At 48.4% G+C, this 26,378-nt stretch overlaps 1 protein-coding gene across 4 annotated transcripts in view; it reads left to right on the top strand.

Annotated features, from left to right (window-relative positions):
* Positions 1-312: 312 nt before the first annotated feature.
* Positions 313-26,378, top strand: part of PPCDC (phosphopantothenoylcysteine decarboxylase) — a 77,771-nt gene continuing 51,705 nt past the window's right edge. The window contains exons 1-6 of one of the 4 annotated variants that reach the window (XM_081084723.1): positions 313-366; positions 5,520-5,726; positions 19,410-19,505; positions 20,405-20,533; positions 24,975-25,143; positions 25,567-26,156. In XM_081084723.1, the coding sequence (XP_080940849.1) occupies positions 5,541-5,726; positions 19,410-19,505; positions 20,405-20,533; positions 24,975-25,143; positions 25,567-25,652 (666 nt within the window). In that variant the 5' untranslated portion in view covers positions 313-366; positions 5,520-5,540 and the 3' untranslated portion in view covers positions 25,653-26,156. Of the gene's footprint in view, positions 367-5,519; positions 5,727-19,409; positions 19,506-20,404; positions 20,534-24,974; positions 25,144-25,566; positions 26,157-26,378 lie in introns of those variants that run through there. The other 3 variants (XM_081084721.1, XM_081084722.1, XR_013995596.1) reach the window with 3 other exon arrangements.

The following is a 26,378-nucleotide window of genomic DNA, read 5'->3' as shown; positions in this document are numbered from 1 at the left end:
TGATTTATCTCTGTAACCCTTGCACTTAAAACAGAAGAGGCTTGCTAAGTATTCAGTATTAAATGCCCCACGATGAGCAGTGTTTATGTGTGGGATGGGGTGTGGAGTGAGGAGGCTGGGCAATTAGACGAAGCCCAGGTGAGAGCACCAGAAAAATCAAGAACGGTGAGCCTGGGTTTGGCGGCTGAATTCCCTTGAGTGGACTACAACTACCACAAAGCAAAGAAATGGACTACAACTCCCAGAAGGCTGTGCGATCACGTAGGCTGCGAGATGCTTACGTGAAGTTGTGTGCCAATTAGAATCAGCGCGAAATCGACAGAGATAGTGCGATATTTGGGTTTACCCGAGACGCCCCTGGCGAGGGTGAGGAGTCAAAGGGAGCTGGGAAACGGGAGGGGATAAGGGGTCGGAGACTGGGTCTTCCAGCGGGGCAGGAGGGAGGTCGGGCCGGAAAAGCTTCGCTTGCGACAGTGGTTCTGCGGCTGTGCCTATGTCCTCACTTTCGTGTGTGTGTTCGCGCGCGCGCTCCACCTCGTTTTCTGTCTATCTGTGACGCTCAGCTTGCACTGTGGGTCAGCATGTAGGGACTGTGGAGCCTGTGGGGACTTCATTTTCCTATATGTGCTCCTGGGCCGGAGCATTAAGGACCTCTTTCCGGCTAGCAGCGGTTCTCAACCTGTGGGTCGCGACCATCAGAAAACACATATAGCATATCAGATATTTACATTATGATTCATAACAGTAGCAAAATTACAGTTATGAAGTAGCAACAAAAATAATTTTATGGTTGGGGGTCACCACAACATGAGGAACTGTATTAAAGGGTCGCGGCATTAGGAAGGTTGAGAACCACTGGAGAGCCTGAAGTGGGGAATTTGTATCTTGAGTTCTCATCCCCTCTTTGCGCTGGTAGGCGATAGTCCAGTGCTGTTTAATCTAGTTTAAATGGGGACCCTGTAAGTTCCCCACACTTAACGTTTGCCTTAAAAAAAAAAAAAAGGGAATCATGATCCTGCTTCCAAAAAGTAACAGGGACTGCCGAAAGGACACACTACTATCTTTTTTTATAAAAAATATTTTTATTGATTTCAGAGAGGAAGGGAGAGGGAGAGAGAGAGAGAGAGAGAGAGAGAGAGAGAGAGAGAGAGAGATGATGATGAAAGAGACTCATTGATCTGCTGCTTCCTGCAGGCCCCACACTGGGGGTCCAGCCCCCAACCAGGGTATATGGCCTAACGGGGAATCCAATTGTGGCCTCTTGGTTCATAGTCCATGCTCACCCACTGAGCCATGGGGCCATCTTTTGGTGAAATAGAAAAAGGAGAGCCCTGGGATATTTCTGTTATCTCATAGATCCACCTAAAAGTACTGACTGGCATTTAAAAATTAGAGTGAGGCCAAATTTTGTCAAGAGAAAAACATCATGCTGTTTTTTGAAGTATTGGAGGCCTATGCCAGATAATGGGCAGGAGAGATTCCCATGTTGGGAAAGTGGTGGTGTCTTGGAAACAAGGGTTTTCCACATTTCTCCTTGTGGCTGAGAGTAGGCAGTACTCAGTCTCTTGCTAGTAGCCTGTGCATGTGAATATTATCTATCTCCTCAACATACAGTGTTGAGGAGGTTCTCCTAATGAGATTACTGGTGCAGCAAAGTCAAGTATTCTGGCCTCTGGTTTGTGAGAACAGTCTTAGAATGCCAAGGTCTTGAGTGCTCCCTGAAGAGTTCCTTGCCTTTCCTTGGGGGAGAGGGTTTAAAGTACCCCTGTGGCCATGAGACTCCTTTTAAAAAAATATATTTTTATTAATTTCAGCGAGAAAGGGAAAGGGAGAGAGAGAAACATCAATGATAAAGAGAATCATTGATCAGCTGCCTCCTGCACACCCCACACTGGGGATCTATCCGAAAACCCAGACACGTGCCCTGACTGGGAATCAAACTGGACCTCCTCGTTCATAGGTCGATGCTCCACCACTGAGCCATGCTGGCCAGGCCATGAGACTACTTTTAATGGCTCTGGGTTTGGGGACATGGTGACATTTTAGGGAGCGACAAGAGGTGCATTATTACTGAGGCAGAGTAGAGTATGCTGACTGGTGGGAGATTGGGCTAGAGCAGAAGCCTGGAGCCAATAGTGAGGGGCTTGGACACTAGGCTAAAGGATTCAAGTGCTTCATGTATGCTGGATCTCTGCCCACCCACCCCTGAGTTACATTCTGCTTTGGTCCTAGGCCCTGGCACCTCATCATTCCTATCTTGGGCTGGGCTCATACCCTGTCTGGCCCTTTCTTAGCCCTGGTTTGCTCTGGCTCCACACCTGACCTTATTGTGACTGGCAGCTCCCTGAAACCTTTACTTAACTCTGCCATAATGAAACTCATCATAGGAGATTTACACACCATGACCCTGCTACAAACTGAGGCTCTTTACTCTGCCCAGCCCTGTCTTTCTAAAGGACAGAGGAGTTGCCATTTTTCTTTCTGTGGCTTACCTGCATGGCTTGTGCCCTGGGAGCTTGAGGCTCAGTAATCACAGCCTTCAGCCCTGTAACCTCTGCCTGCCAACTCTTTCTGCTGCTTAAGAGTTCCTTATGAGTACTCAGAGCCCAGGGAAATGAGGCGCTGTCTACAGCTACCTTGGCTATGCAGATAGGCGGTTCTAACAGGAACTGGACAGAGAGTAACAGGCTTACTAGTTTGTGATTTGATCTTTTGTGAGTATAAACAAAGAACTCCTGCCAGTTGTCATCCTCCATGGGATTATCAGATTGAATTGGTTTGACCTTGCTTTCAAATAAATGTGGGTTAAATTATCCACTTTCTATTCCTCAAATATAATTCTCCCTGACCCCCACCTTTTCTAGAAAGGTAGTTAAGTTTGGGTCCTTAGCAAAGATGGCTCCAGAGGCCTAGTAGTAAATCTTGGGCTGCCCCACCTACTGCGGGACATAGTAGAAATTACCAACATGGATTCCTGCCCTAAGTTTCACTGATTGCTTTCAGTAACCAGTTCCTTAGGGATATCAACTTGATGTGGTGGAGGTTCAGGGGCTGCATAGATGAAATTCACTTTCTGGTTTTGCAGGAATTTTTCTGTCCTAGCACCAGTTGGCTAGGGTAGGACAGGATCAAGATTTGAGATCTGGTAGGTAGGTTTCCCTAGAGCAGCGGTTCTCAACCTGTGGTTCGGAAAACACATATAGCATATCAGATATTTACATTACGATTCATAACAGTAGCAAAATTACAGTTATGAAGTAGCAATGAAAATAATTTTATGGTTGGGGGTCACCACAACATGCGGAACTGTATTAAAGGGTCGCGGCATTAGAAAGGTTGAGAACCACTGCTCTAGAGAGTCAGACGTGTGCTTCCATCACCTACTATGGGTGCTGATCAGCCTATTGATTAGTTCTGGGAAAAAGCTGGATAGTAGGCCCTCTAGACCAGGGGTCCTCAAACTTTTTAAACAGGGGGCCAGTTCACTGTCCCTCAGACCGTTGGAGGGCCGGACTATAGTTTTAAAAAATAACTATGAACAAATTCCTATGCACACTGCACATATCTTATTTTGAAGTAAAAAAACAAAATGGGAACAAATACAATATTTGTATTTGCATGTGGCCCGCGGGCCATAGTTTGAGGACCCCTGCTCTAGACCTTGCCAGTTGCTAACAGGGCTCTCCAGGCCCTGGAGTAGACTCAGTTTTGCTCTGAACAAGCAGGGCTTTGACTGAGGCCCTGGTGTAGAGCAAAGATTGAGATCATTGGCAAATGGCACTTTGGGGGAGTCTTACTGAAGGGAACTGGCCTGTGTTTAACCCCTGTTGAGGAGGGTCTGGGCCTCTGGGAGACCCTTACAGGTAGGAGTGGGATAATGAACCCAAATGTGATCCTTAGCTCATGAGGCTGTGTGCCAGACTCTTGAAAGCAAATACTGGGCAAGAGGCCCTACTGAGCCAAGGGGCCCGTGGTGTGAAGAGGAGGACCCTATGGGTACACAGTCACAGAGGTAGCCATTGGGCAACTTACAGGCACTTCCTCTTCAGAGTCTACGTTAGTGTCTCTTCCTCTGCTGATTCTGCCCATTTGAGGACCCTCTAGTACAGAGAGCCATTGCCACTGTCTTTCCTGCATTGACTCAAAGTTTTCTGCTAGAAGAAGCTTCAAAGATCACCTGGTCCTATCTCTGCATCTTCAGATGAAGAGACAGGTCCGGGGAGGGAAGTACCCTGGCCAAGGTTACACACCAGGTTGTGAGCACAATCATGGACAGGGCCCAGGGCTCCTGATTCACTGGCCAAGTTTCTGTTCTCTGCCCCACCCTGTTTCAGAGGGTGCAGTTTATTATTCATTCAGCAGATGTTTAGGACCTACCAAGAGGCTGGTGGTTGGTGATTATACCTGGGCACACATTCAGGGGACTTGCTGGTGGCAGTGGTAGTGGTGGGAAGTGGAGAGGGAGAGGCAAGGAAACTGATGAACAAATTTAATTAATGATTATTAAAAAAAGTGCATCCCAGAGAAGGACCCATTTTAAATGATGTCAGATGTAATTCCTCTCTTCTAAACTCATCTATAGATTCCCTGAAGACAGCATCTGTCTTCCACAGTTCCTTTGCTCAGTGCTAGATGTAATTGGTCCTTAGAGATTGCTGCTGATGGAATATGTCTTGCTGTCCCAGTCTTCAGAGTATAGGTTTTAGTGTGTCCAAGTTATCATGGGCATTCACGTCCAGCAACATCTGAGGGATAGAGGAATAAACCAATCAGCTGGTCTCACAGGGTGATCTACATCCCTTTATGCTTGTCTCTTCCTAGGCTTGGATTTGTAGAGTGGTGCCCAGTCTGATCTACAGGGACAGGGACAGAGGCAAATCTCTTAGCTCCCTGAAGCCCTCTGGCCCCCTTGTTGCTGAAGGTTCCACCTCACAGGCATTCTGCCACTCCCTTCAGTCAATCAGCCTGGCCCACTACAGTAGCTCCTTACCCTGCCCCTCCAATCTCACCACCACCAGGACCCCCTTCACACTGTCGCCAGCACCATCTTTCTAAAATGGAAACTCACCCTTGACCTGCCTTTACAGACTTACCTCCCCACGCCCATTACACTTTAGCCTCACTACTAAGCTGCTCCCTGTTCACCAAGCCTGCCACCTTTCTTCACGCCTTTTCATCTTTGTAAGATTGCTCCACTATCAGTAACTTGCAAGGTTATTTCCCTCTCTCTGGAAAACTTACTTGTCTTTTAGGACTCAACTTGAATGTTAAGTTTTCCTCAGACAGTTACTACTGGCAGCCATAGTTCCTGGTATTGACCTTCCTCACAGTGCTGGCCACATTACATTGTAATTGACCTATGTGTGGTGAGGGTGTCTGGCCTTCTTATCAAACTGTGCTCCCAGAAGCTGGGACTGCTGATCCCTCAGGAACCCCAGCAGTTGGGAGGTCTAACAGGGTGCTCAATACATTTTGGTTGAATGTATAAATGAAGTGGGCACCCCTTGTTCTGCTTTTAGATTCCAAATCCTGACAGCTTTATGGAGCCCAGTTCTGGCAGGCTCCCAGAACTCGAAGCCACCAGACCCCACATGGAACCAAGTGCCTTGTGTCCAGCCACTGCGCCCTCGGTAGAGAGGCAGTTCCGTGTCCTTGTGGGTGTCACTGGGAGTGTGGCAGCCCTGAAGTTACCTCTCCTGGTGTCACAGCTTTTGGACATTCCTGGCGTGAGTATCCTTACAAGACAAGCATGGCGACCTCTGACGTTAGAGAGTTGCTGGTCCTATAGCCAGCCCACTTTTGTGCAGTGCACAGGGTTTCCTTTTTCTTAATTATGGTGTTTGTGGCTGTCTGTGTATATTGGTGTGAGGGGAACGCAGGACACAGAGACCGAATTTGCCAGTTTAACCAGGAGCTGGATTAGGTAGTTTGGACAGAGCTTAAGGGAAGACTGGGAAAGGAACACTGATAAATGGATGCATTGAGTTTCCATATGTTGACCCTGAGATTCCCTAAGGTCCTGGCGTGGGAGGAGGGCTAGCTGGAGAAATGGCAGCAAATTCTTTGTGTTCCCTTCTGCTTTGGGCTCCCTGTCCCTGCTTTCACTCTGTCTTCTACACTGTGGTTCTGTTCTCCCTCCTTAGACACCATGGCTGTCCTGTCAGTCCGAGTGCATTGTTCACAGCTCTGGTTTAAATTTTGCACCTTCAAGTGTTCATCCATGCCCAGGGGCCACTGCATTGTGTTCAGTGTGAGGGGTTTAATCCCCAGCCATTGGCCAGACCATCTCAACTTTAATCAGTTTAATATATTGGGGTCTGGGGTCGTCTTCTGTGGGAAAAGTTCTACACTTTAAACAGTGTGAAAGCCAGCAGGTAACCCATTTCCTAATCAGGTATCCAAGTGCCTTCACTGATCTCCCACTGCCCCACACTCCATTCTGAAGGCCTTTGCCTTGGCCATTCCCTGCCAGGCTGCACTGCCCTCTCTGTCTTTCCAAATTCTGCACAAAAAATTCATGTAGAAACCTTGCTGACCTGCCTCAACCCATGTGATTTTGCTCCCTTGCAAAACTCATTTAATGTATTAAAGTGGTAAGAACATTTTATTCAGAAAAGTTATGGCAGAAAAAGTTATTCAGAAAAGTTAAGCCCAGTGTAGAACTGGGCTTAATTCTGAATACAACAAGGAAAAGGGGGGCTTACAGCCAAGGGGCAGTGTGGGAGCCAGTGGACGGAAAGATCGCTGAGAGGAAACATTCTGACCAAACTGTCCCAACAGGATTCTTGCTGAAAGCAGGCAGGGTGATCAGACATTTTCTGGATGAGAAGCCTGATGAGATCCAGGATAGTCAGATATCGAGGGGGGTGGGGGTGGGCTTCTGGAGAAACCAACTTATTAGCAGGATTGTTGCTCTTGAGGACAAGGCTCAAAGACAGGCCAAGTCAAAAAAGTAGCTCACTACAGTTTGGTCAAGGAGAGAATCTTGATTAAGATGGGGAACCATCAACTGCCGTTGTCACTGCTTGTGTTGCTGGAGACTAGTTTTGTGGAGTAGTGTTAAGCCACTGGGGCTTGGGTGATGCTTTTCCTTGATTGTTACCTGCACAGCTCCTGACGCAGGATGGCACAGGTGGGTGTACCCGGTGTGTCCAGCAGGGAGCAGTGCTCATCAGCAGATGAACATGTTGAGATTCCAGGCAGGGACTGGGAAATCTTTCACTAAACTTCTACACAGAAAATCAGCCCCTCACCTCACACCCCCACCACCACCTCCCAGGCCAGGAGAAGCAGTAAGGCAGGCAGCCATGGATGCCAGCTAGGCCAGATAGGGAAAGAGAGGAGAGTCTTGTGGCTATTCTGAGGCTGGCACTGGTGCTGCTGGGGCAGGGCTACCTGGAGCCTGCCACCCTCATGTGCCCTAAACTGTTGGTAGGAGCTGGCCAGCAGAGCCCTGAGGGTGGGAGGCCTGGAAGGGATTGCAGTAGCAGCAGCCTCTGCCATTGCCCCCTAGGGAGAGAGGAAGACATGTAGTTTCCCTTTCCCATAGCCCCAGAGCAAGTACATTTCCAGACTGGCTGGTGGCAGGGAGTCCTAGCCCAGGAAACAGATGGGCAGCTTCAGAGCTAAGGGAAATGGCAGCTCCACGCATCCTGGTTCCACGCAGCCAGCATTTATAGGGGTATGAAGAAAGGGTTGCCTGGGGCAGGAAGGTTCTCCAGCCCACTCCAGGCTTTTTAGCCTGGTCTGCTGAGGGACAGGCTGTATCTGGAACGGGACTCAGTTTTCCCTCTCTGGCTGGAGTTGAAGCCAGAAGATGGGTAGCCAGAAAGTCACTGACCTGGGAAGAAGGATGTCCTGACTTAGCCTCATGGAGCCTGCTTTTTTTGGTTTAAAATTAGGATGACTACTCTCACCCATCCTTTTGGGCTCTTGTCAAGGCTCAGAAAGGGGAACACAGATGAAACAGTTTGTCATCTTGTGCCAAAAGCTAGGCACAGCTCCTGGCACATGAAAGCACTTAACAGTGTTTGTTTCCTGTCCTTCACTCTCTTTCCCCTTACTGGTAAGTCCTTTGGGCCAGCCATATGGGAAGAATCATAGATCAATACAGAATCTTATTTCTTTAGACTCAGTATGGCACATCTTCTTAATCTAAGAATCAATACAGAGTCTTCTTTCTTTGGACTCAGTATGGCACATCTTCTCAATCTAAGTTCTGTACTATCCACCTTCTTCCCTACTTATCCTCTATACGGGGGTCTGCAGTACCCTGGTGGAGTCCTATCCATCCCGAGTGTGGGGTTCTCAATGGGGGGGGGGGGCTTACCTAGGGTAATCCTGTTCCAGGGGTTCCCAAAGGTGTGGATGGAGTCGGCGAAGACTATCCACCCTCTTCCTACGGTGGAGTCCTATCCATCCCGAGACTGGGGCTTACCTAGGGGCCCCACGTTGGGCACCAGATGCTGGGGTCCAACCCCAGCAGGTCCAGGGGTCCCCAAAGGTGAGGACGGAGTCGGCGAAGAAGGAATGACATGGAGACAGCGTTCAGTTGATCAGCAGCCTAGCCAGGATCTCTAGTCAGGATCTCCAGCCAAGTTCTGTTCAGGATCTCCAGCGAAGTTCTGGTTAGGATCTCCAGCCAGGTTCTGTGTCCATGTTCTCTCGCTAGGTTCTCTAGCCAGGTTCGGTCGCCAGGTTCTGTAGCCGGGTTCTTCAGCCAGGTTCTGTCTAGGTTCTCCAAGTTCTGTAGCCAGGTTCTGTCCAGGATCTTTTGCCATGTTCTCTCGCTAGGTTCTGTCTCTAGGTTCTGTGTCTAGTTTCTGTGTCCTGTTGTCTTGTTATATCTGTATTTATACCAGTTGATTCCAATCCTATCAATCTCTATTCCAAAGGTTAGGGCGTTTCTTATCTCCATTCCAGGGAGTAAAGATTATGTAGCTTAAGCATGATTGTTCGTAGTTAAAGTGATTAATTACCCGCCTGGCACTTAGTTAAGGGTTTTGGTTTTTTTTATATATATTTTATTGATTTTTTACAGAGAGGAAGGGAGAGAGATAGAGAGTTAGAAACATCGATGAGAGAGAAACATCGATCAGGTGCCTCCTGCACATCTGCCACTGGGGATGTGCCTGCAACCCAGGTACATGCCCTTGACCGGAATCGAACCTGGGACCTTTCAGTCTGCAAGCCGACGCTCTATCCACTGAGCCAAACTGGTTTCGGCTAGTTAAGGGGTTTTATTCCCTCCCTAACTTCAGGGGAAAATCCCTATCTGGGGAAACAACCTTTCTCAGAGAGGTGACCTTGGTTAAAACACATAGTGCCAAGAAGGTGAGCAAACATATTAAGAACAGTATGCCATATATGCCTGGTCCCTTGAAACCACAAGGATGGACCGGCTCCCGACACTGATCAATGATTCTCTCTCATCATTGATGTTTCTCTCTCTTCCTTCCTCTCTGAAATCAATAAACATATATATTAAAAAAATAAAAAAAGAGGCAGCTGAGTGTAGAGAATTTCTCACTCTGGGACCCTGGGCAAGTTAGTTCTTTATTGCCTCAGTTCCCTCCCCTTCCTCACCTGAGGATATTCTGTCCATGGCTTTTCAGAGAGAGAATGGAAGGGAGGCAGGAAGGGAGGAGGGGGGAGAGAGAGGTGAGAGAGACACGTTGATTGGTTACCTCCCACATGTGCCCAGGTTGGGGTGTGGATATAAGCCCTTGGCCAGGAATCGAACTCCCGACCCTTTGGTGCACAGGCCTATGCTCTAATCATTTAGCACACTAGCCAGGGCTGGCCTCAGATTTCTTATTCATGCACTGAAGAGAAGCTACTCAAATGACCCATCTACAAGACCTCTTTGGCACTAGTGAAAGAAGATTCTAGACGTAAGAGCAAAAGGACTAGGGCCCAAAAGCATCTTGAGAGAAGGTCTTGGGGGGAAGGAGCTTCGGGATTTTTTGCAGTTCATAATTGTCATGTAATGGGGTGGCAGTTAGTGTGAGTTATCAGTCAGTTTCTGCCCTTTGGTTGGCATCCTTCTCACTTGGGAGGAGAAAACAGATACCTCTAGCTTTGCTAGGGCAAGCATCAGCAGGGCTGAGAGCCAAAAGGGGATTTCTATTTTTATTATTATTAAAAAATATTTTTATTGATTTCAGAGAGGAAGGGAGAAGAGAAAGAGAGATAGAAGTATCAATGATGAGAGAGAATATTGATCGGCTGCCTCTTGCATGCCCTCTACGAGGGATAGAGTCTGAAACCAGAACATGTGACCTCCTGGTTCATAGGTCTACGCTCAACCACTGAGTCATGCCTGGCCAGGCTGGAAGGAGATTTCTAAAGGTAGAGGAAATCTCCCACTCAGGGAGCTGGCAGGCTCTGAGCTTAGAGAAGGATACATTTCTAGAATGCCCATCAGGACATTCACAGTCATCAAGAGGGAGGGAAAGAGTGCTCTGCTCATGTAGTATGAAATAAATTCTGCTTTTCTGGAGGACTATTTGGCTATATCTAGAGAAATCACAAATGTTGACAGCCCTTGATTCACCTATAGGTCTGAACCCTGTGGGCTATATTTATAAACATCCATTTGTATAAAGAAATTGATTATAACATTTTTTATAATTTCAAAACAACAATGAAACAGGAAACAAATTGTCCAACTATAGAGAGGTGTGGTGCAATTATGGTCCAGCCTCTCAATGGACTCTTTGGTGATGGTTTAGAAGAATGAATGGATGGATCTCTGTGTGCTGATGTGGGACAATCCTTAAGATATACATGAATGAGCAAGGTACAGGACTTAGCAAACAATGGCCCCAGGCCAAATCCGGTTTTGTGGCCTGTTTTATTTTTTCTTTACATTTAAAAAAAAAAATTGATTTCAGAGAGGAAGGGAGAGGGAGAGACAGAAACATCAATGATGAGAGAGAATCATTGATCACTGCCTCTTGCACGCCCCCTACTGGGGATCGAGCCTGCACCCTGGGCATGTGCCTGACTGGGAATTGAACCGTGACCTCTTGGTTCATGGGTCATTTTTGTATGGCCTGTGAGCTAAGAATGATTTTCACATATTTAAATGGTTAGAAAAATCAAAAGGAGACTATTTTGTGTCACACTAAAGTATAGGAAATTCAGATTTACGGGTCCATAATGTTTTATTGAAACACAGCCACATGTACTCATTTATGTTTTGTCAATGGCCGCAGTCTTGCTGCTACAGAGTTGAGTAGTTGTGACAAAGTTTAAAGTAGTATTTGGCCCTGCCTGGCTGGTTTGGCTCAGTGGTTGAGCATCTACCCTCTGTGTATATTTATGTTATTTTTAAAGTCAGTCTCTTCAGCAGAGAAAAGGAAACCAGACTTGCCAACTGGTTTCAGAAGGAAATCACTATGAATACTGGGCAAAATACAGACAGGAAGCTCATATAAGGGTGTGGCCAGGCATTGGTCACATCACACAAAGAGGTTCAGGTTAAAAACATTAGATATAAAACTGTTCACAGTGGTCTTGCCAAAAGACTGTGCACAGAATTGCCTTCAGGAGCTCTGTAGTATGTGGGCGATTGTTTTAATGCCTAGCCTGCTTCTACCAGGTCCTAGGAGTGTGTAAGAGAAAGCTGAGGAGGGTTCCTGCCCTCAGGAGTTGTTTTTGCCCTGCCAGGACTCCTTGGCATTTGCTGGGAGAAAGGTCAGGTTGAATGAGTCAATAGTCTGAGTAATTTAATATCTAGAAGGTAACACAGCTTGCTTTTTATTTTCTTCAAATGTGTGCAAACTTGGCTCCCAGACCTTTTGACAGAGTGAATGAAAATGAAAGAACAAAGCCCATAGGGCTGATGAATCAGATCAAGTGACATCTTTCTAAAACCAGAAAAACTGGCCTGGGCCTGCTGGACAGCACTGGGTTCAGGGTCACTTCCAAGGAGAGGTGGCTACTTCAGAAGGGTCAGGGTAGGAGCACTGGAAAGGATGGACCCATCATATACTTTCCACATTACTCTTTAGGTAACGACAGTGACCCCAGGAAACTCCCTAACAACTGTGTGCCCTGGGAAGGTAGCCAGAGAGAGATCAACTGAGAGACTGGGGGAGGAGCTTAGAGGGAAGATCTCAAGCAGGGGCTAATCCCCAGTGTGGGAGCCCTACCTGGCACCCTCTAGGGGCCAAGGACAGGCCCTGAGGCCCTGAAGGTGATGTAGAAGGAAAGAAAGGGTAGAGCTGAGATAGAGGAGGGAGCCCCTAAACACAGCCATTACCAAACGGAATGCTTCTGAAGGCTGGGCCGAGGCACAGTCTTCACTTGAAGACCTGGCAAGCAGTTTGGGAGTTGGGGAGAGTAGGGGAACTAGATGTTCAGGATGAAGCTTTCAAAATTTCAGGATAGAAGAGGATGAACTGGGACATTCTTTTTTCTTTTTTCTTTTTTTTATTTTATTGACTTTTTACAGAGAGGAAGGGAAGGGGATAGAGAGTTAGAAACATCGATGAGAGAGAAACATCGATCAGCTGCCTCTTGCACACCCCATACTGGGGATGTGCCCGCAACCAAGGTACATGCCCTTGACCGGAATCGAACCTGGGACCCTTGAGTCCACAGGCCGACGCTCTATCCACTGAGCAAAACCGGTTAGGGCTGAACTGGGACATTCTTAAGTGGCAAATTGTTCAAGATGGTTGGGAAACTCTTAGAAATGAGAAAGTGGTACCCATGAGGAAAACAAGGCAGTGATTAGAAACTGATATAAGTACCTGGAAAGCCCTCTGTTGACAGAGATTGGAAAACAGATGGAGTGCTCACTTCAGCAGCACATACCATATTTTTCTGTGTATAAGATGCTATTTTTTTTATAAAGTCATTAGACTGAAAATTGAGGGGCATCTTATACACGGAGGAGCATCTTATACACGAAGTCACCCGAGGAGGGAGCCACAGGGGTTCGTGGCTGCCCATACCTTGTCAAATAGACTTCCTCCAATCCTGAGCCTTATTGTTACTGACATCAGCTGATGCCGTAATTGGAAGTGGAGGTGAAGAGTGTGCAGATGCAACAGAGACCAGAGCGTTCTGAGCCCATAAAGATGTCAAAATATAAAAAGATAAATACCGGTAAGTGATTGTCTTACTCTGCAAAATTCAAACTGAATGTAATCAGCTATGAAAAAGAACATGGAAATAGAGCTGCAGAGAGACAATTTGGACCTCCTCCCACTGAGTGTCTGATCAGACAGTGGAGAAAACTGGAAGAAAAACTCATTAAGATACCAAAAAAGAAGAAGGCCTTAAGAGGAAAACCAGCAAAATGGGCAAACTTGGAGCAGGGGCTTAAGACTTGGATTATAGAACAGTGCCAGAGTGGCTTATGTGTATCAACCAAGCTTATTCAATGTCAGGCAAGAATGTTTGCAAGCAAAATGAACATTGTTGATTTTATAGGAAAGGCAAAATGGTGCTTCAATTTCATGAGGAGAGAAGGGTTGGCCATGAGAACATGAACAAAGTTAGCTCAGAAAATGCCACCAGTTTATGAGGATGATCTCACATATATAGACAGTGACTCATAAGACAGCAGTGATACAATAGAAGTTGAAGAAATTTATATGTCTGGAACTAATAGTGATGAAGAAGAGAGCAGTGATGCAACAGAGGTTGGATAAAGGGATATGCTGCATAATATCATAGTACTGGTATGTAAACATTACCTACTATAATTACTAAATAAAAATGTGTTCTGTTTTATGTTTAAAATACTGATTTCTTAATTTTGGGTAGGAAAAGTGGGGGTCATCTTATAGTTGGGGGCATCTTATACACAGAAAAATACAGTATACCAAAATTGGAACAATAGATTATCATGGCCCCTGTGCAAGGATGACATGCAAATCCGTGAAGCATTCCATATTTTTTATGTTCATAGCAGCATCTACACTAATAAAAGAGAAACATGCAAATTGGTGTCACTCTGCTACACCCACAAGCCACGCCCACAAGCCAGTCAGGTGTGAGTATGCAAATTAACCCAACCAAGATGGCAGCGGCCACGTAGCTGGAGCGAGCAGGAGGCTTGGGTTGTCCCTGGCAATGGAGGAAGCCAAGCTTCCCTGCCCACCCTGGCTGGCCCTGGGCTTCGCTCAAGGCTACAAAGTTTCAATTATAGAAGATAAATAAATCCCAGATACCTGCTTCCCTCCGCTCAAGGAGGCGCTGAAAAAGAAAGAGAAAAAAAGGAGGGGCTGGGACCTTGAGTTGCTGGGGGCCGTGGCCAGCCTGCAAACAGCCATCAGCCCCCACCCAGACTGGCCAGGCATCCCAGCAGGGACCCCCACCCTGAAGGGGGTGTGGCCAGCCTAAAAACAGCCCTCAGCCCCTCCCCCAGGCTTGTCACACACCCCCAGCAGTGACCCTCACCCCATGGGGGTGTGGCTGGCCTGCAAACCACCACAGGCCCCTCACCCTGGCTGCCCCACGCCCCAAGGGAACCCCCACCCTGGTCCAGGACACCCTTTAGGGCAAACCAGCCAGCCCCCACCTGTGCACCAGGCCTCTATCTATACTAGTAAAAGGGTAATGTGCTAATTACACTGGGAGACCTTCCAGGAGACCTTCCGATGTTCTTCTGGGCAAAGCCATGGTGGCGGGGCTGAGGTAGAGGCAGTTAGAGGCCAAGAGGGGAGGGCAGTTGTGGATGATAAGGCTGGTGGGGGGCGGGGCTGTTGGGGGTAAGCAGACCAGCAGGGAGGCCAGTTGGGGGCAAGCAGGCCGTCAGTGGGGGTCAGTTGGAGGTGATCAGGACAGTGGGGGGCCAGTTTGGAGTGAGCAGGTCAGCAGGGGGGCAGTTGGGCACAAGCAGGCCAGCGAGGGGGGGGGCAATTGGGGGTGATCAGGCTGGCGGGGGTGGAATCTGGGGGCAAGCAGGCCAGCCGGGGGGGTCAGTTGGTGCCAAGTAGGCTGGTGGGAGGGGCAGTTGGGGGCGAGCAGGCCGGCAGGCAGAGTGGTTAGGGGCAATTAGGCAGGCAGGCAGGTGAGTGGTTAGGAGCCAGCAGTCCCGGATTGTGAGATGAATGTCTGACTGCCGGTTTAGGCCCGATCCCACAGGGGATCTCCAGCAGTTGGACATCCCCTGAGGGACACCCCCTCCCCCCTGCACGAATTTCATGCATGGGGCCACTAGTTATTTATAATAGCTAAGATCTGGAAATAGCCCAAGTACCTATCAGTAGATGAATGGATAAAAAAAACTGTGGTTCATATACACAATGGAATACTATGCAGCTGTAAAAAAGAAGGGTCTCTTACCTTTTGAGACAGCATGGGGAGTATTATGCTAAGAGAAATAATCCAGACAGAGAAAGACAAGCATCACATGATCTCACTCATATGTGGAATCTAATGAACAAAATAAACTGACAAACAAAATAGAACCAGAGACAATGAAGATGCAACAGACTGACATGTTTTAGAGGGAAGTAGGGATGGGAAGAGATTAACCAAAGGACTTACATGCATATATGCATAGCCCATGGACACAGACAATAGTGCAGTGAAGGCCTGGAGAAGGGGTGGAAGCGGGGTAGAGGGGGTCAACGGAGGGAAACAAGGCGACATCTGTAAAGCTTTCAACAATAAATATTAAATAAAGAAATCAGTTGGGGTGAGGGGAGAACACAGATGGAAAGGAGGACATGTGACTAAACATGAAGGTTTATGTGGTCCAGATTGAGCTGAAGCTTGCAATGAAACAGGACAACCAAGAGGGCTGTTCCGTGTATTTGGAAAAAGAACAAAACAATGCCTGGTGCTGGAGGCCAATGGCATAACATTAGGATGGAAAGAAAGAAATGGGAGGGACTTGAGTCTTGTTTTGTTTCCATTTTTTCTTTTGAACTTGAAAAAGTAGGACAGATGGTGATAGGAGGGACATGAACCCCAAGTTGGGTGATTCATCTTCTGACCTTGGCAAGGTCGCCTGGAGTACTGAGGTTATAGTTGGTGACCTACAGGGTGCCTTAGAGACAGCAGAGGGCCTGGGCCTAAAGATGACTAATACCCATTTAGCAAAATGACAAAGGAGGCGGGCTCCACAGATATCTATAGACAGGGCTTGTAAGCACTTAGGAAATGGTTTGTTACTGGGCTTGATTGGGCTCATTGGGAATAAGGCATACCCATTTTAGTTTTTTTGAATATCAGACAAAGTATTTTTGCATTTTAGGTAAGGTTTTGATGTAACCTTAGGACATCCCCTGACCACCTGGTGATGTTAGCATATTTATAACCACTTAAAGATTTTACTTGGGAAGGATTCTTCCCCACCCTCAACCCTAGACTTATGGAAGGGCTCTGCTCTTGTCTTTGTTCTGTTCATGATTTGAATTCGTGTTTCAGGGCTCTGCTGATGGTGGTGCTGGCGGAGAATAGGCCAAGAAGAACAGGCCAAGAGCTCCATAGACTGAAACAGGGGACCAACTCTGGGAAGGTGGATTTTACCAGGGAAAAGTGAGAAACTGCATTTGGGACTAGAAGAGTTAACTGTGCAGATGCAGTTTAGGGCTTGTGGCTCAGTAGCAACATGGGTGAGAAGAACTCTTAATTTTTTTTTTGCGGATTGCAAGCTCCATATACATCAGCAAGAGGATGTAGCTTCTAGAAGAGTTAGTGTGGGTATAGGCATTGACAGACACTCAATGGGTTCTAGGGATGTGATACTCCAGGTCCCTGAGCCTAACGTTGGGACACCTCAAACTCCTCCAGGCAGAAGAGATGACTCCCACCTCTGAGTTTTTCAGTTCTGGAAAATTTCATTTCTTTTGTAATTTTCTCCCCTCTATTTTTCTGTTCTTCTTTTCTGGAACTCATTATGTGTCAGATTTTGGAATTCTGGAGTTGATCTGATTTTTTCACCTTTCCCCCCTGCTATTATCCATTTCTTTATCTTTCTATTTTCTGAATGATTTCTTCTAAACTTATATTGAGTTTTTAAATTTCATTATTTATAATTTTCATTTCCAAGAGTTCTTTTTCCCCTCTGAATGTTCATTTAAAAAAATGGCATCTGATCTCATCTGATCTGCTTTGAATCTACTAATACCTCTTTCCAATTCCATATTCCAAAAGTGTTTTTACATATATTAACTGCTTTTTTGTTTTTTTTTTGTTTTTGTCCTCTTCTCTTTGTTCTTGATGGTTCATACTATTTACAAAATCTCTTTACTCTTATTTCAGGGGCTTTGGGAGGGAGCAGAGTTTAATCCACCTTATTTAACTGAAAGTTTATTCTTTAATTTAACATATTCTTTTATTTTTTTAATCCTCACCCAGGTTTGGAGATATTTTTGCCATTTATTTTTAAAGAAAGGGTGAAGGGAGGGCGGGGGAGAGAGGAACATCGATGTGTCACAGTGATTGGTTGCCTCCTACATGCGCCCTGACGGGGAACAGGAATCAGACCTGTAACCCAGGTATGTGCCCTTGACTGGAATTGAACTTGCCAACCTCTGATGTATAGGCCAACACTCTAACCACTGAGAAATACCAGCGAGGGCTATCCTTTTGTTTTAAATGTGCCTTTTTAGGCACATTTTGATGTGATTGATGGATTTTAAAACATCTAATATGAGGGTCTGAATTTTGATCAGGGAATTTAACCCATTATATATTTACTATAATTATGATTATATTAGGACTTCTGCCATCTTAATTTCATGCTTTATACTTCTCATATTTTCTCTCTGCTTCTTTTTTGCCTTTCCTATTTTTTTGTGTGTAGATTGAATTTTCTCTGCTCATCTGAAATTTATATATAATTTTTCCTCTGTGTACCCTAACTTACTATGCCCCATATGTTCCCCTGTCACTGTCTGTGTTTTAAGAGTCTCAGCACTGTCCTGTCCCCTCCTGCTCTCCCCACCTGTGCTGGTTCCTCAGCAACGCAGTGGAGTAATGGCAGCCCCATCCAATTGCCATCTTGTTCGGAACTGGACAAGGCTTGTTCAGGGCTGTCCTAGATGGGACTCAAGTGCTCAGTGGGGGTTTGATTTAAATGACTTTTTAAAAGGTCCTTGAGGTTTCGAGCAAGTTCTGAGTATCGTAGGTTCTTACAGGGGAGTGAGAGAGAATGGACAAGTCCAAGAGCTCTCCAATAGAGCTGGGAACACCAGAGCTTCTGAAGTTCTGTTGTAGGCTGCCTCTCTGAGACTTCTGTTCTCTGCTTTTCTCTTAAGTGCTATGTAGAATACTGTCCCATGACAAGCAGGAAAGAAATGAGGAAAAACCTTGGGGAGACGGAAGGGAGGGCTGGGGACTAGGTTAATGGGCATAGGCACACCTCATCCAAAGAGACAGCCATCACTCAATCCCACTAAGTCGTTATCAGTAGGAATATGGGTCCAGCATTGCCAGAGCTTCTGATTTTCAAGAGAAGCCAGGAAAATAAGTTTTCTATGTGAAATCTTTTGATTTGTATATACTGGCTCAAAAATGTTTATAACCCCATGCAAGCCAAACAACATGTCTGCAGACTGGATCTGGCCCAGACACTATCACCCATGACCTCTCCTCTGGTTAGTCAATGATTCTGTCCTTGTCACACTTGACATTTCTCCCTTCTGGATAAATGTCCCCCAAACGTGTTATTTCCTACATCCTTCTCACAGCCACCTCTTCTGGGCCCCTTTACCTTGAGTGCCGTTCACATTACCATGTGCTCTTTCTCAAGGCCATCATTCTGTTAAGCACCTTAACCATCCCCCTTGTTTGCATTGTTAACTTATCTAGTAAATGAGTAGTATGAAGGTAAACTTTGTTCTTGCCCCATGCGTGTAGGCACGTGATGTGGGTTTGGTTTTCCTGGAGCCTGTCTGCAGCTGGAGCCCATGAGTCCTGGTTCTTAGAAGTACGAGAAGAAACTGCCTACTCTCTCGCTGGCCATGGACACAAACACCCTGTGCCAGGCCCCAGCTCCCAGTGCCTTCACCTGCAAGGGGCAGGGCTTCAATGTGGTCCAGAGCTCAGGACCTGTGAGCCTCCTTGGGATGGCCCCTCCTACCAGCCATGGCCTCTGGATTGCTCTTGCCCTGAGTTTCTTTCCCATCTGGCTCTGCTCTTGCCTCATTCTGCCGGAGCGGCAGGAGCCTGTGGCAGCTGCAGCTTTATATACATTGCACAGTTGATGGCTGATTCCACAGTAGCTCCTTGATAGGGAAGTGAAACAGCCACACCTGGTGGGGCCTGAACTTTTGATGACAGTAGAAGTAGTTATGGAAACTGCCAAGGAGGGAGAAGTCCTCTCTGTAGCTAGGCTATGAAGAAAGCTCTTGCCTGGCCTGGTCCCACATGGCCTCCAGGAGTGGCTCTGATAACATGTATCACCCCCACCCCCACCTGTTTTTTCTTGGTGACAGCTGGAAGTAGCAGTGGTCACAACTGAAAGAGCCAAACATTTCTACAGCCCCCAGGACATTCCTGTCACCCTCTACAGCGATGCGGATGAATGGGAGGTCAGTGCTGGGGGTCCCCAGGGCTGTGTTCCATCATGTGTCTATCAACAGGACAGGACTACTCCTGCAGCCCATAGTCCTGGTGGTCAGAGCAGACAGACCAGCCTCACGTCAGCAGTTAGGGCCCTCAAGGCAGAGGTGATGAGGAAAACAACTGTCTAGCTTCTGGCCTGTGGGAGGCCTATAGTCTCCCCCCACCCCAGGCAGAGCTCAGCGTTGGCCCTGAGCCTGAAGTTGAATGCCCTTGGGCTTATCTGGGCTGATACAACCACAGAAGAGCTCTGTTTCCCTCACCATGTCCCCATGGCTCCCAATGTCAGGGCTGGCCAGAGTGCCTCACTTCCCACAGCCTACATCTGCTCTCTCAAAAGGGTGGGCACTGGCTGATTCACCAGACATTGAGTGTGGGCCTCAAAGGGGTGCCCTGCCAGGCATTTTTAAACATTCTCTGCCTAGAACATTTCTGATTGGTCCGTCTTCCCCAATTCTTCCCCTCCCCCATTTCTCACTGCCCCAGACATTTCTCACTGTCCACTGGCTTAGACAACCCAAGCATCCGCCTCAAGCAGACAGGGCAGGAGTTCCCTGCCAGATGTCAGTTCTCTTGAAAACCAAACCATAAAGGGAATAGCTTGGAAAGACAAGGGGCGTTTGTTTTCTTAGGCCTGGTTTCTCTCAGGCTATTGACTCTGCAGCCAGTGCTCTCACCAGCTTAGCTGTGAGAGGGAGTGGCAGTGGATTTGGGCAGGGTTGCTCATCAGGTGGTCTTCCTCGGGTTCCTGACTTAGTGTCCTTGGCCTCTGTTTCCTCCCCCCAGGTCCCCCCGCCCACACACACACCTCCTTCCCTCCACCAACAGAGTGGTCTGCCCAGTGACCCCATTTCTTTCTCCTTGCCAGATGTGGAAGTGCCGGTCCGACCCAGTTCTCCACATTGACCTTCGGAGGTGGGCAGACCTTATGCTGGTGGCTCCTCTCGATGCCAACACTCTGGGGAAGGTGGCCAGTGGCATCTGTGACAACTTGCTTGTGAGTGAATCCCTGTGCCCTCCTTCCTCCTTGAACCTCTCTCCCAGTTTGCTGAGCTATAGACTACCTTTGTATAAGGTTCTCACCTTGGAATCCTTTTATCATGGTCCTGTTTGCTCAGAACACTGTCCCTCTGCCCCCTACCCATCTCACCTATGCTATGACAAGTTGGCAGAAGGTGTGGTGGATGGATGGACTCGACTTATGGGTGCTTTCTGAGGCTGTCCACCACTCACCTGCCCTTTGATGCTCAGCTCTTCTCCCTTTGTCCTTCATTCATGGGCTGCCATTCTGTCAGTCTCCTGGCCTAGTTCCATTGCCTGCCTTCTCACTGGGATCTGGGTATCCACATGGGCAACTAATAAGAGTGTTTACTTCTTCATGGATGTTTCACACACATTTATCTCTTCTGTATTTAGTCACAGGTGGAGGTGCAGTTTTCCTATGTATCATGGAAAGCTGAGAGAGGAAAATAGGAGAAAGACAGGGCAAGAGTGTGAGCTTATGGATGATGGAAGAAAGGAGCACAAGTTCAGCTGTGCAAAGTGGGATTGATAGATCTTCAGGGAGCTATTGTCCTTAAAGAAACTTTGTGTACTTGATCATCCTGGAAGGAGTTAGGCATGATCTCTCTCCTCCCTCTGCCTTATTACCCTACCTTTACTCATTTATTGAGCTTTTACCTACCATGAACTGGACCCATGCTGAGAGACACACAGGACACAGGGAACTCACAGTCTGGAAGGAGAGGGTTTTTGTTCACTCATTCAGGTGAGAAGGGAGTATGCTCTGGTGTGTGGCCCAATCTTCAATGTTTCCAGTCAGTCCTTTGACAATAGAGTCACCACCTTGCACACTAGTAGGCATATACTTATTATATGTATGAGATAATTAGTAATTTTACTGTGGCAAACAGCCTGGAGTTTTTCAGAGTTTAATATGGTGAAGAAGTGAATAACGAAGCTGGGTCAATATTTTGGGGGGTCAGATAGGTTAGTCTCCTCCTATGCTTGTTGTTGGCACTTAAAGCACTTTGGAAGAATCTACTAGTGATTTAAGCGTTATTTGAATAAGAACACAAGGTGACCAGAAGAAGGGCAGCACACAGATTGTGTGGCAAGAAGCAGGGTAAGGGAGTGCAGAAGGCTTCCCAGTGGGGTTGGTGCCAGGGCTGACAGGGCAGCTGGAGCCTGTGAGACTCCTGCCACTTTGATTTAAGTGGGTCAGAGTTGTATGTGACCAGCACTGTGTTACCAAACCTCTAGGTTTCCCATTGCTAGTCAGCAGCTGGCTGATGTGGCGAAGCACACCAAGCTCTAGGAATTAAGCCCCAGCCTAGGCTGCTCTCCGAGAGGGCTCCCTCCTTCCTCCTGAAAGTTCTGCTTTCCTTTTTTTCCTTGAAGCTGCCATTGCTCCTTGAAATCTTTGGAGTTCCCTCCTCCTGAGTTGGCTGAACAGTAGAATAAGTTCCCAAGACCAGCCCCCAGATCATTTTCCACAAAAGGTTTCACTTGAAGGCAAACTTAAAATATATATCCTATCTAATAAAAGAGAAACATGGTAATTAGCGTACGACCACTACCCTTCCCATTGGCTAATCAGGGCGATATGCAAATTAACTGCCAGTCAAGATGGCGGCCGGCAGCCAGGCAGCTTGAAACTAACATGAGGCTTGCTTGCTTCAGTGACGGAGGAAACCAACGTTCCCCGCCTGCCTTGCTGGCCTCTGAGCCTGCAGTTTGAAACATAGTTACAAATATTGAAGCTAAACAAAACCCCAGAAACCTGCTTCCAGCGAGCCGGGATCTCAGAGCTGGAGTTATACATTGTTTCGATTATAGAACCGAAACAAACCAGATACCTGCTTTCAGGAGCGGAGGCCTAAGAGCTGGAGCCTCAGAGCTAAAGCTGGCCCAGAATAAAAAAAAAAGAAAAAAAGGAGCGGTTGGGAGCTTCCGTCACCCACCAGCCTGAAAACAGCCCTCACCCCCTCACCCAGACTGGCCAGGCACCCCAGTGGGGACCCCTACCCTGAAGGGTGTGTGACCAGCTGCAAACAGCCATCATCCCCTCATCCAGGCTGGCCAGGCACCCCAGTGGGGACCCCCACCCTGAAGGGTGTGTGACCAGCTGCAAACCGCCATCATCCCCTCACCCAGGCTGGCTAGGCACCCCAGTGGGGACCCCCACCCTGATCCAGGATACCCTTCAGGGCAAAACCAGCCAGGCCTACCCATGCACCAGGCCTCTATCCTATATAGTAAAAGGGTAATATGCCTCCCAGCACCGGGATCAGCGTGACAGGGGGCAGCGCCCAAACCTCCTGATCGCCCTGCGTCTCTGTGTGTGACGGGGCGGGGCCACAACCTCCCTATCTGCCCTGCTCTGTTCGTGACAGGGGAAGGCGCCCCAGCCCCCTGATCAGCCCTGCTCTGTGCCTGATAGGGGGGAGCTCTCCAACCCCCTGATAGCCCTGCGGCTCTGTGTGTGACAGGCTGTGGTGCCCCAACCCCCTGATTGGCCCTGCTTTGTGTGTGACAGGGTGCGGCGCCCCAACTCCCCCCCCACCCCCCCCCGCTCTGTGTGTGACAGGGGCCCTGCTCTGTGTGTGACAGGGTAGAACCATAACCTCCCCATCGGCCCTACCCTGAGTGTGAGAGTGGCAGCGCCCCAACCCCCTGATCGGCCCTGCTCTGTGCGTGACTGGGGGTGGCGCCGCAACCTCCCTATTGACCCTGCCTTGAGTGTGACGGGGCGGTGCCCCAACCCCCCAATCGGCCCTACCCTGAGCGTGACTGAGGGTGGCATCGCAACCTCCCAATCCGCCCTGCTCTGTGCATGACAGGGGGCTGCACCTAGGGATTCGCCTGCCCTCTGCCACCCGGGAGCAGGCCTAAGCCAGCAGGGCGTTATCTCCCGAGGGGTCCCAGACTGCGAGAAGGCACAGGCCTGGCTGAGGGACCCTCCTTCCCCCCCCCCCCCAGAAGTGCACAAATTTTTGTGCACCGGGCCTCTAGTATATATATATTTTATTATTGATTATTTTTATATATATTATATATATATATTTTTATATATATTTATATATTTTTTATTATTAAAAAAAATATATATATTATTGATTTCAGAGAATAAGGGAGAGGGAGAGAGAGCAACATCAATGATGAGACAGAAGCATCAATCGGCTGCCCCCTGCTTTGCCCCACAATGGGGATCTAGCCCGAAACCCGGGCATGTGTCCTGACCCTAATTGAACTGTGACTTCTGGTTCATAGGTCAATGCTCAACCACTGAGCCACACTGGCTGGGCAAAGGCAAATATTTTAAGAAATTGCAAATCTTACAATGTTTAAACTGTCACCATTCTTGCTCTGTGGCTCTGTCCTCTCTCAAAAGATGTTTTATCCTTATATTCTTTATCCTTTATCCTGGAAAAGAAGCTCACCCTGCTACTTCTCTCCTTCAGTTCTCCTTCCTTCCTTTCTAGTACCCAGAACTTGTGGTGCTATTAGAGCAGTGTGCTGAGTGTGAATCTGTGTACTGGCCTCCGGGCCTTTTGTCATCTGACTTGCCCTCTGGCCTACTCAGTCCTTGGCCCCTTCTTTGTGGTAAACAGCCAAGAAGATCCAGAAAGAGAAGGAGACTTCCTTGGGTCACCAGTCTAGTTGGGAGCTGGTCTCCTGATCGGGATCCAGGCCTTCTCTTCACCCAAGCAGATTCCCAGGGGCAGAACCTGAGTTGCTGAATACAGTGTTGGCCAAACAGAAGTTATGATGGGAACTAATGCCTCCTTTCATGCCTCTTGCTGCCAGAAGGCTTGGAGGAGCTCTGGTTTGTCCAGGAAGCCCTGAGCTTAGAGATGAGGTGGGCAGAGCAAGAAAGTGTGGGACATGGAGGGGTTCAGTTTCTGCTCTGGTCAGTGTGTTTTATTTTGAGGACACGTAGAAACCCCAGCCCAGCCCTCACCCCACCCTACATGCAGTCAGGGGGCTCTTCTAGGTATACTCATGACTTTTGCAGAAGCAGCAGGTGTCATGGGGCCAAGAGAAAGTGTGACTGAAACTGTCCACTCATAGCTTGGTTGCTGAACTCTGAGAGACATCGGTGGGAAACAAATGCTGGTGTCTGGGACGATGCAAACAGCCAGATCCAGAGGCTATGTGCTGTCCTACTTCCTTCCTGTCCCCAGGAGAGGGCAGGGGCACTGAGAAGGGTGGCATTGGTCCTGGCCTCTTCATTTCATTGTTCTCTGAACTCCCCTCTCTTTTCCTAGAGGGACATGAGACAGCTCCCTGCAGATAGCAGCCCTCAGTCATCCTAACCTCAGTCATCCTAACCACATGGCTGCTTGTGACCCAGAGGATGGTGTGTAAGATTTGGAAGGGTTGGGGAGGATGGCAGCTGGAACAGCAGGCGCCCCCTCCCCCATCCTTTTTCACAGACATGTGTCATCCGGGCCTGGGACCGCGGAAAGCCCCTGCTCTTCTGCCCAGCAATGAACACTGCCATGTGGGAGCATCCCCTTACCTCGCAGCAGGTGGGCCAGCTCCAGGCCTTTGGCTATATCGAGATCCCCTGTGTGGCCAAGAAGCTGGTGTGTGGAGACCAAGGTGGGCATCTGGCCAGGCTTACAGCCTGTCCTCATGGCCCATGGTCAGATCTGGATTAAGATCCCAGCCTGTTGTGACCTCAGGCAAAACCATTCTCCTCCAAGCCCAGCTTTCTCATCTGGAAGATGGAAATCATAATTCCTTCCCCCTCAGAGTTGTTAGGATTAAATGAGAGTTCATGTAAGGTGCGTGGTATCCCTGGCACACAGCCCGTGCATAGTTCATGACAGCTACTGTAACTGTTTCCGGGGCCTGTCCTGGTGGGTTTCAGAAGGATGTGAGGGTCTGGCTCAGGCAGAAGGTCCTGTCCTTCTCAGGCACTGGGGTCTGGGTGGAGGCCTTGGGGGAGTACCGGGTGGGAGGGGGGCCGGGGGTGGTACCCTGCCTCAGTCTGCAGGGCCACAGCAGAACTTTGTTCCCTAGGTTTGGGGGCCATGGCTGAGGTGGACACCATTGTGGACAAAGTGAAGGAAGTTCTCTCCCAGCATGCTGGCTTTCAACAGGGTTGAACCCGGATCTCTCATGTGTGTCCCTCTGTACCCAGTGTGTTTCAGGCCATGTCGGTGAAGGTGGGCATTGGCAAAGTATGGCGGGAATTCACCTTTGCTGAGTAGGGGTCTAGCCTGGGTCTGCTCCACAGTCTCCAAGGGCCCGACCTGCCCCAAGGTAAATTGGCCCAGGTCTCAACTTCTTTCAGCCAGAAGACTCCTTGCTATCTGGAGTTCCTCCCCTCCTTTTCCTGGGATGGTTCCAGCAAGCCAAAGGAGCAAGCTGCTGCATTGTCCCTGTGCCTCTAGGAGGGGACTGAGGAGTGACTGGCCAACCTGATTCCACATTGTGCCCAGGAACCACTTTTAGAAATGGTCTCAGCTGGAGATTCCCAGTGTGGCGGGCCCCTGGCCAGGCCTTTGGAACTTCAGCTGCCCTGCAGGGTCAGGAAAGCCTACACGTTGGAAAGACCCTGATCATGCTGTAAGATTGGGGGTACTGGGAAATAAAGAAAAGTGACCTTTTGAGAGACTCCTTCCTTCTTTCACAGCCCATCTGTGGTCTCAGAGATCGGGGTGTTGCCAGGTGTGGGTGAGGAAGCATCCGGTGCTTGTTAGGCCCCATGGCACACAGTGGTTAAGGGCAAAGGGCTCTGAAGCAAGACAGCCCTGGCTTAAATCCCAGCTCTACCACCTGCTAGCAGTGGGACCTTGGCTCAGGGCTCAGCCTTTCTGACCCTCACTTTC

The sequence above is a fragment of the Myotis nattereri genome (assembly GCF_964212035.1).
Source record: "Myotis nattereri genome assembly, chromosome: 1".
Lineage (NCBI taxonomy): Eukaryota > Metazoa > Chordata > Mammalia > Chiroptera > Vespertilionidae > Myotis > Myotis nattereri.
This window is presented reverse-complemented; position numbering and strand designations above follow the sequence as displayed.